At 39.5% G+C, this 10374-nt stretch overlaps 1 protein-coding gene across 1 annotated transcript; it reads left to right on the forward strand.

The window, feature by feature from the left end:
• The first annotated feature begins 590 nt into the window (after nucleotides 1–590).
• Nucleotides 591–9308, forward strand: LOC106163836 (uncharacterized). Its single transcript, XM_013541527.2, has 2 exons — nucleotides 591–2889; nucleotides 7083–9308. Exons 1-2 carry the CDS (start codon nucleotides 664–666, stop codon nucleotides 8835–8837), a joined length of 3981 nt encoding a protein of 1326 aa, XP_013396981.2. The 5' UTR covers nucleotides 591–663; the 3' UTR covers nucleotides 8838–9308.
• Nucleotides 9309–10374: the final 1066 nt, after the last annotated feature.

Consider the following 10374-nt stretch of genomic DNA (forward strand, 5'->3'; position numbering starts at 1 on the left):
AAAAGCGACATTTTGAGAATGATTATCTAACTTAAATTATAATTTCTTTGACACTTTAGCACACAATTAATTATTGTATCAATACAGTAGACATCATCCACAAGTTACTTTGAATTAAACACGTCCATGCCTCTCCTGAAATTGTTATTATGCAAGTCCAAATACGGTGCCAATATTTTGATATGGGATATGGTGACAATCAATAACATATTTTTCTTATATATAATAACCCTTATCCAAAATGTAGATACACTTGTTCCCACATTTAAATAATATGCATGGGAGGGTTCTATCGCTTGATTACGGCAAGCATGACCAAACGCTTTGGAGATTTTGATCAAAAGGTTAAGGGAAACACGCACGACTAGAATGTTAAATAAAAGAGAAAAGGCTCTGCACTTGAACGAAAAGAAAACCTGGGATAGTGGACGGCGGGTCAGATAGTGCGCATTATCAGAAAGTCGGGCAATGTCAACACGAGTCTTATTAAAAGGGGTGTGTACATGGACTGCCCTTGTGGTTGCTTTTATATTTCTTCGATTGATTCTGCAAAACAAATAAAAACACCATGGTAAATCACCTTCTTTCGTCAGTGTAATCGCACTACGTTGTCGTATAGCTGACAAGTCAAGGACTCTGGTAGAGTCTCTCTAAGGTGACACAATGGAAAACGAAAGCATCAGTCAAGGAAGAAATGATACCGTTGTGGAGTTTGGCAAATTGGATTATATTAGGGGGCGCAGCAGTACTTTCAGTGGCTTCACCCATAGACATATCCGACGTAGAATACATAGGGCAAGGAAACGGAAGCTCAGTGAGAATAATGAGCGAATAAGTGCCTCAGAATTAAACGATCAGACTCAAATTAACTCAAGCGCTTCAGCGGTGCTTCAAATCACGCAACTTAGTGACAGTAGTTCAAAAATGAATGATCAGAATCAATATAAAAGGGATGTGGCAACGCATCCGAGTTCTTATGCAGACGAAAACGGCGACAGCGAAAAAATTGCCTTTCAATGTAACGCAGGGGCTAATGCGCTTCAGAGCCTAGAGCTACACAACGACAACAACGACAACGATTGCACAGACAGTCTTCAGACCGCCCCAGGAACAAAGGGTGCTTGGAAAAACAAACAAGGAATAAACCCTGTAAGTATTTGCCAAAAACATGACCCCGTTAATCCCGAGAAGGGTTGTGAAACGGGCGATCAGAGAGAGAACAGTTGCAACAATACCCCGTGTCAGGAAGGCGTGTTGACATTCCCGCTTATGAAAGGCTATGCAGCAGCTGAGACTAGCGACCCACCACCCGTTCCTGCTAGAACTTACCAAAAAATAATTACTCCAGTTACACCTCAGACAACATCGGTTCTCCCCCCGGGGCTTCCGACTAAGCAACTTACCAGGGGTTTTCACAACACGGGCTTGAAAGACGGGCAAGAAATTGAGGAAATAGCACCTACGGGTATAGACCTAAATGGGTGCTTTATCCCCCCTGATGAAAATAGAAGACATTCCCTGTGCATGTCCTCTTGCTATGACGTGCTAAACCAGGTAAACAGTGATTTAATCGAGGCTGATTACTGCAGTGAGGCTTGGCCCGACCCGCTGAATAAAGCAGGGACTCAAACCTCATGTCCTGATCAAAACAACTCTGGATGTGGACCAAGTGGCTGGAAAAAAGTTGAAAAATTGAAGGTAGAAGACGCCGAAGAAAAATGGGGAGTGAGTCCACCTGTGCCACAACGTACTTATAAGCACCGCTCAGGTGAACACCTCCTGAGTGACGCACCTCGCAGTTTCACGCCGTTGACTTCAACACGACAGAGGAGCGCGTCCGTCGGTAACTTATCAAAAATAAACAGGTTTTCAGAACAAGGGAGAAAGAGGGCGTCGTCCCCCAGAGACAAACCGCTACCCCCAGCGCCCCTAGTTGAACGCACGTATAAACGTTTGGTAGGATTCAGTGGGGAGGGAGTACCCGGCTCGAACAGCTGTGTGAGTGCATTCCTTGGTGCTGCGTTAAATACTTGCCGTAAATATCCGTCTGATAGCCATATATATCATTCAGGAGTGAAGGCAGCAATCGAACCAACACCAAATGTTACATGTGTAGAAGAATTTTTGGAGCATACTCATGCGAAAACTTCGTCACAAGAGCACCAGACGCCTGCATTCTCTATTCCTTCCATTTTAATCGAGCCTGCAGACGGTGGTGATATTGCTTACGTGGGTGTTGAAAGAATTGATTTAATCGAAGACGATAAACATCCGCCTTTTGATAAAATTGAAACAAAAAAGGAATCCAAAGCGATAAAGAGTATTTTTAACGTACCACGCGTCCCAGAAAGAACATATAAGCAAGTTTTATCTTTACCAGGTTCTCGCGCTCGTAGTTCGTCGTTCGGTTCCTTCGGAATGCATCACAGAAAAGGCGCAAGGGACCAAGACCTTCACGTCCATTTTAGTCTGGATACAAGAGACTTGGACTCGAAAGAAACCATAGAGAAAAACGACAATGTTGCTTTCCGCCGTCACTCTTTTACTGCCCCAACAATGTCGCAACTTGTGAGTAAAAATGCACCACTCCAAAGAACATCATCATCTCCTACAGAAAAAGTCAGTAACGACGAACCACTATCCCCAAGACAACGGAGCAGTTCATTCAGCGACTACGTAAAGCGTCTCATCTCCCCCGGGCCCGACGCCGTCAGGATGAAAGAACGACTGCAGGCCACCATGGCGGGAGTAGAGGAGCTGCACATTTTGAGAGAAAAACAGCGTTTAGCGGTCGAAGAAGCAAAAATGATTGGAAAAGCTGGCCGCCAGAGAAGTAATACATTTGACCCTTCTGAGCTCCATGCAAAGAGACGACAGGTTAAAGAACAGGTAAGAAGACGCTATCTTTGGTTTTGTGTGTTAAATAAATCGAGTATTTATTAACGTGATTTTCAACCAGACAAACAACTTTTATCAACTTCATTTGCTAAAGGAAGGAATTCCCTGACCCCTGGCTTTATCTTCCTGGCCAGAGCAAGCTAGGTTGGTACACTCCAACGAAAACGGTAAATTTGCATTGAACATTGCAATGTTGGGATTTGACAAACGCTTTGTGTACATGTACCTGTAAATCAGATGTTATTTAATTCACATCGTCACGCGTATGGGTCTCTTCACACAAAAAGTTATCGGCAAAGGTAACTTTCAAATTGACAAATACGATGTGTCAAGCAAACCGAAATTCAAACTTGAAATAGAGATTATAGCTCTTTTTTTGACAAGTATCAGTGATATATTTTGCCAGTAAGTTTTTCAAACTTCACCGCAAACTCAGTTACTGTCGACATTTTACTTTTCGTTGGTAAATAAGTTCAGCATTGTGTTAACTGCTAATATAAATTTGCATTAAGCATGTCGCGCAGAATAGAAAAAAATTACATACCAACTAGTCGTCCTGACATATATTAATGATAGCGTCAGCAAGCAAGAGTCGGCTAGGCAACTGGTTTACTATCTGGAAATTATGTGCGCCCAATTTGTCATCCACAAGTCTGTGCCTAGGCATAGGAAAATTCAGACCTGATTAGCCTCGGAAATGTTTGTTTTGTTGTGACATGAAAGTAAGTTTTGTAATTTGTCACACCTTGGATTTATGATAATGATTTGAAATAAAATATATACCTAAACTTATGAGAAATACAAACACCCGTTTGTACATGTGTAATGATAAAAACGATAGCTGTTTTCAAAACAGTTTTCATTTAACTCAACAAACAAAAATCCTTCTTTCTTACCTTTACATTTGTTTGATCAGACATTGTGGTTATGGGAAATTCACTGGTTAAGGGAACGGTATCTGAAAATACCTCGTATTAAATATCAAATTAGCCACATCTTCTAATAGTTTTAGAACATCTCACGTATCCAGTATGAATTTACAAGACTATCAGATAGCTTTCGCCAAATAACGAACAGCAATTCAAAATCTTTAATTCCTATTAGTGTAAATAGGTATGAGAGGGAGTCAATTCATTGGTCACAACTGAAACCAATGTTATTTGGGAGATGCTGTGATAGTGAAAACCGGTGTATATCAATTTTCATCTGAGGTGATATCATTTAAAGTCTTTCTGTTGACCTTATTCAAGCAGATCGGTAGAAATAAGTATATAACAATGTTTCTATTGACGAAAGATGGATTGGGATGTCATTATCTCTCTTTGTCCCCGACGAAGGCTTTACAACCAAATCATGGCACTTAACCGAAGCCAGAATAAAGGACCCATAGGAAAAGAAATAAAAGCTACAGTAAATTCTCTTGGTAGCATGCTAACTATCTAAAAGGTTGTCAATCCGCACAATAAATCAAATAGTCATGTACACCCAGGGCCGTCATGTCCTGAATACGTAATTTGTTCTTGTGGATTTGATACAAATTAAGTAATCTGACTTTTTCTATATTCCTTTTTTTTTATTTCTGAAGAATCTTTTTCTAAACAGACCTGTCTTTTTTTGCTGCCTCCCTCCCCCCTCTGTTTTTAAGTTTTGTTCAAAAATTTAATCGAAATCACAACAAATGAATAGATAGGTTATAGGTTATGGCCCGTAAGCCAACTTAATTTCGTTTAGCTCTCTCTCTCTCTCTCTCTCTCTCTCTCTCTCTCTCTCTCTCTCTATATATATATATATATATATATATATATACAGGGGCGGATCCAGAGATATTTTCTGACAGTCTTCCAAATTATCTTTGTTAATCCATCCTCCATTTTTGACCGTCTTCCGACAGAAAACCTTAGATACCCGTCAATGTAAACTTAAAAATCTGACCGTCTTCCGAAAGACCCAGAAGACGGCCTAAATCCGCCCCTGATATATATTCTTTCAGGCCACACTTGGTTCTCAGCCCAGGTTTATTGCCCTGGAGGGGATGTAGCCCTGCAGGCAAAATATTTGCCCTTACTTTCTGCCTGAGAAAGGGAATATTTTTCTTTATAATAATTCATCTTTTCATCATCTATTTTATTGTCTATGATATGCAGATTTGAGATACGTTGCCAATGCCAAGTTTTTATGTTTTTATGCGACCAACTTCTTTGTAAATTGATAATGGCTGCATGAGCCCAGAAAAAAATAAGTGAGACTGATTAAACGCGCAAACACCTGTATTGTCACCTTGGTAGTCAACTTATCTACAGCGTCACCTTTGAGGTGCAATAATGAAAAATATCAAGTGTATTCAATGTTTGTGTTTGTGTACCGGGTCACTTGGCTTAAATTCTATCAATATATCGTAATTTATAAATGGACAGCAAAGCACAATCGAAAGGTTATAGGGCTGGTTGAACTCCTTCGCCGCGGACCAGTTTGATCAACGAAACTGTTTACGGCTTCCTTATCAGACTTGTAGTGCATAGCTCAGGGCCAAGGCTAGAACCTTGGGGTGGGGGTTATTTCCCTGGCACGTGGTCTCTTTGTTCTCTTAATATTATTCTCTTTCTGAAGGTAGACCAAGGTATAATTTCAGACATTTGAAACCCATTTTAACGTTTTTTTTTTTGCAAAAAAAAAAAAAAAAAAAAAAAAAAAAAAAAGAGCATGTAATTAAGCGGAGACTAACATAGCGCCCTCAATAGAACTGGAGGACGAGATAAACACTCAAGAGCGCGCAGTATTTGGCTTAATATGGTGTGATATGTGGTGTGATATGAACGTACTTACAATGAAGTGTCAACTTATACAAAAGTCCATGTACTAGGTGACAAACCAAGGTGACAATCCCTATGCCAATAGGTCACTAGCTCCAGAGCTGATAGTTTACGTCCAAATGTCTATTTAACCTCCAGGCCCAAGAAATTCAAATTTATTAGCGACATATAGGCCTACGTTAAAACAATTAAAGTTTATCCGTTTCTGTTCCAGTTATTTTGCCTTGAAGTAAAATGTGCCGGTGTTCACACACACAAGATAAAAATAAATGAAATTTAAAAAACGCTGATTCTAAAGGAAATGTTTGTTCTCTTCGGTGGAAAATGTTTAAAAAGTCAATTTTTATTCACACTACCCGACTGCAGTTTCAGTGCATACTGTTCTAGAAATCAGGCTGAGCAAAAACTTCACCATACAGCACTTTTGTTTCAGGTCCTGGCGTGTTGTGAAACAGGGATCATGACGTCTTTGTCGAATTATCTATGATTATATCTCAAGTAACGTTTCCAGAGACTGGCATTTAGTTGACGCGTTTGGAAACTTGGTATCAACACTATGTTTTTAAGAACAAATAATGATTGTGTTTACCTAGTGTTAGTTTAAGGTCTGACGGTTTTTGGGTGTATTGAAAACCTGATATACCCTCGGTTGGGTACCATTGATTTAATTAACCCGTCGATCGCATCTGTCAATCAAATGCCATGGATCATCAAATGAAAACACTTCACATAAAAAAAGGGACTTCCATAAGCCACAATTTGTATTCCCAACCTTACACCGAACGTTCTTTGAGTGCTTAACAAACAGATAAATAAAAGCTTTTTATCGCAGCTTAACTAAAAGTTTTATATCTCTGTTTTGTTGTGTATCCCACTCTTTATCGTATCTATGAGCTTATCCCACATGAAGCATTGATATTAGTTAATTTTGCTCATGGTCGTAGCGTTTAAGTTATTGCTACAGAAATGTATTAGATTACAATGTTTTCCTTCTGTTTTTTTTTTTTCTCTTTAACAAAAGCATAACTTTTATGAGATTTGTAGATCCTAATTACATGTAGTTGTTTAGAGAGTAAAAATACTGATTTTCCTAACTCGAAACTGTCTTACAAATATACTTTTTTGGGACCGCTATTTCTTCCTGTGGCTACAGTTTGTTTCATGAATTCTTTGGATTGAATGCAATTTTTGTGTGTGTGTGTGAAAGGGGCTTAATTCCATCATGTCAATAGGATAAAACTGCCCACGAGGCATGAATACTTCTTTAATGATAAAATACATGGGACAAAACGACAGCTCCACTTAATCATACTAGGCATTTCTGTTTATTTACATATTGCTTTTCATTAAAAGCTAAATTTGGTATATTTACAGCGAACTTCCGCGGCAGAAAGACAACCTACAAGTATGGCGCCTGAAAAGAGTGGCATGTATCTACACCCACAGGACGCACCTAAAAGCGCATCCAACATAGTTGACTGGAATGATGACGGCACACCTAACACAATGGGGAGAGACAGAAGCTCAACCTGGTCCGGAGTTCCTCAGCCTCCAACTCCACCAAGAGTCAGGAGACTTAGTGGTCGTCGGAGACATGATTCTGGAGGCAAACACAAACACAGGAGGGATTCTAATGCCAATAAACAGACTCATTCTGAAGTAAAAGATCCGTCAGCACCTCACAGCTCTCAAACAAAAGATAATCTTACTACAATGAAAAATCCACAAGAAGTTGAAACAGCGCATTCCAAACTGGATAAACTAATGCATGACTTTCCCGAGCCTTTCATGCGCCCACGTACATTTTCTGGGGGCGATTTCAAGTTTCCAAGCCCAATGCATGCTGTCCTTCTTCAATGTGAGAACTCAGGGGAAGTCTCAAACCCGGCCATGCATTTCCAATTTTCTAGAAGCAATTCTGTCGGCAGGGTCGCAGACATACGGAAGGACCCAACTAGAGGCACAAAGGAACGAAATGAACCTAGGATGCCTCCTGCTGGTGTATCACCTACAGCGCATTCATCATTGAACGTTAAAGACGGACTACGTGACGCCACAACCACCCTTGTAAAATCAAACGCCAGGGAAAACGGTTCCAATAAATCTGAGAACGACTCCTGTAGATTTCAAGCAAGCAGTGGAAATTCCACTTCCCCGAATTTTGCTTCCACTGATAAAGTGGTGAGAAACGTAATCTCGGTGGCACATACACGACGGATTCCTTTGAAATCTAGAGACTCTTCGGAAATAGTAACATATTCTGATAAGCAAAATAGGAACAACGTTACCGGGAAATCACCCAAAGAAGTTACAAAAACCTCAGAATCCAAAGAACAATATCAGGCAGAAGTTTTATCAAATACGTCCCGCTTTGCTGGTGAAAGGGGAGATCAAGATAATGGGATAGCACGTTTGGCTTCCTCATCGCTAAATGCAGACATAACCCCCAAGAAAGACATCTCACTGTTGCAATGCAGTGATAGCAGACCTCATATTTCAAAGAAAAATCACAAATCTACACCTGTTAGCAAAATCACGACAGAGAAAGCCATAGCGGAGCTTGACAGAAATATCCAGGAGCTCGCTATCGCAGATTCAGAATCTTTAAAAGGGAAAGAATCACAAATTCAAACGTCTCCTCCTGTCCACGCTCTTCACGGAGAAATTTGCTTTGCGTCAAATCAATATCCCCGATTACATGCCTCCTCTGCAAGATATCTAGGCGAACACAGGAAGCAGAAACCCTCTGCTCCTGTTATTCGTATAGAAAATGGCAACCGTCCTGTGCATCTTAACATTAACATAAACGTTCAGAATACCGATGCTAGAAATCATCCAAGACATTCAAAATCCAATGACGTGTACCCGGCGCATGTTTTGGGTAGTTTCGCAGAAGAAGAAGAAATAAATGACGATAATGAGTCCGCAAATCCGCCTGAACCTTCTCTACTCGTCACTAGTTCACCGCGACGCTCACAAGATGGAATATTCAGTGTTAGCTTGGAAGAAGGATATTTTTCTGAGCCAGGAACACCACGCCATAGCCTTGCATCAAATTTTAGTGAAATCAGTCACTACACTACTAGTTCATGTCTCAGCAGTATGGGGTCAGACGGTGAGAAAGAATAAGTTCAAGGCATTATTAGACGTGTTGGAGATAAAGTTTGATAAATAATTTACACAGGCGTGCTTTACACATACGGATATACACTTTTGATCTGGAGAGCGAAGCTTCCAAATGAAAATAACGTAAAGTACATTTTACTCTTATTCAGAAGGTGAATTATATTTCCCTGTAGACAAGATTTTATTGAGAAGCATTTGTCAGGGTAGGAACATGTTTTCATCTTTCGCTCCAGCGTCTATTTTAGACTCCAGAGGGAACAAGTAGTAAATTTGGTTGTGTCCCAATTATTGAGGAGACCGCTTAACAATGATTACATATGGGGCGGTGTAATGGAAATCGCATCCCGATCAGTTGTAAACAATACTAAACTATTTGCAGTACTGGCTGATATGAACTGCCACTCGTTTCAAATGCAAGTAGGATATTCTCCATTTTTCTAAAGTTGAAGGAAAATAAACTGATTATTTCGAGGAGTGGTGACTTTTTAATTCATTACCTGTTAATTTCCTGTCTTTAAGATGGCTAAAAGGGACAAAGATCGTAATTTTCATTCATTAAACATTTATTTAACGTTATTTCCAAAACCAGAGAAACCTTGTTTGGACATGCCACTGTCATGCTCATACACTCCAACTACAATGGAGAATTCATAGGGTGGGGATGTGTGTGTGTGTGTGTGTGTGTGGGGGGGGGGGGGGGGGGGACAGTAGAGGCTTGCAATTCCTCCAGCTTCTGTGGTATTAAACATCTTCACCCCTGGAAGGCCATTAAAGTATATTGAAGACAGTGAGACATTATCCTAATCTGACGATGTATAAGAGGCTGATGTTATTAGACATTTAAAAAATGAAATTTTTAACGTCTTTTTCTTTGCAAAACTTAAATAAGGTATGTTTTTAAAAATTTTAATATTTTACACACGCGCGCGTGAGCGTGTTTGCAAGCACGCACACACACACATTCATAATAAACAATGAAAAGGATGAAACAATACCACAATGTACAGAACTAAACATAAACTACAACAGAAACAGGTGCACTGAACCAACGAAGAAACATGACTACTTTCTTGATAAAGCAAATTAACACTAAATGACTACTTTATATATATTCCTTATCTAATGACGTTGCAAAACGAATTTGTCAGTGGGAATTAAATCAAACGCAAGTATTTTGGAAGACTTTTAATAGAAGATCGCAAAAAAATCAAAATTACAATTTCAATTTGAGAAAAATATCAGAATTGGAATTCAAAGTTGTTCTGATAAGTTAAACTTTCCCTTTTTTAATCAATATTATGATTCACTATTTAAGACTACAAAACAAAAAGTATAATGTCGTCCTTAAGATTGAAAACTGGATCAGATTATATAGGCCCTCCTGCATTATAGTTTTGAAAGCTATAATCAAAAGGAAATCAAAGTAAACCTTTTAGAAATGTTTGATTTTGATTATTTTCTTTTTATTCTTACAAGTAGCCTATCACAGGCAAATTCAGTTTAGTCAAACATGTACGAAGGCTATTTGCGCAGTCGCTAT

This window comes from Lingula anatina, chromosome 1 (genome assembly GCF_051362555.1).
Source record: "Lingula anatina isolate TDL-2025a chromosome 1, LinAna3.0, whole genome shotgun sequence".
Classification (NCBI taxonomy): Eukaryota; Metazoa; Brachiopoda; class Lingulata; order Lingulida; family Lingulidae; genus Lingula; species Lingula anatina.

Coding starts and splice junctions, on each gene's coding strand:
- LOC106163836 (XM_013541527.2), top strand. CDS start 664: ATGGAAAACGAAAGCATCAGTCAAGGAAGAAATGATACCGTTGTGGAG. Junction 2,890..7,082: donor GACGACAGGTTAAAGAACAG/GTAAGAAGACGC, acceptor GTATATTTACAG/CGAACTTCCGCGGCAGAAAG.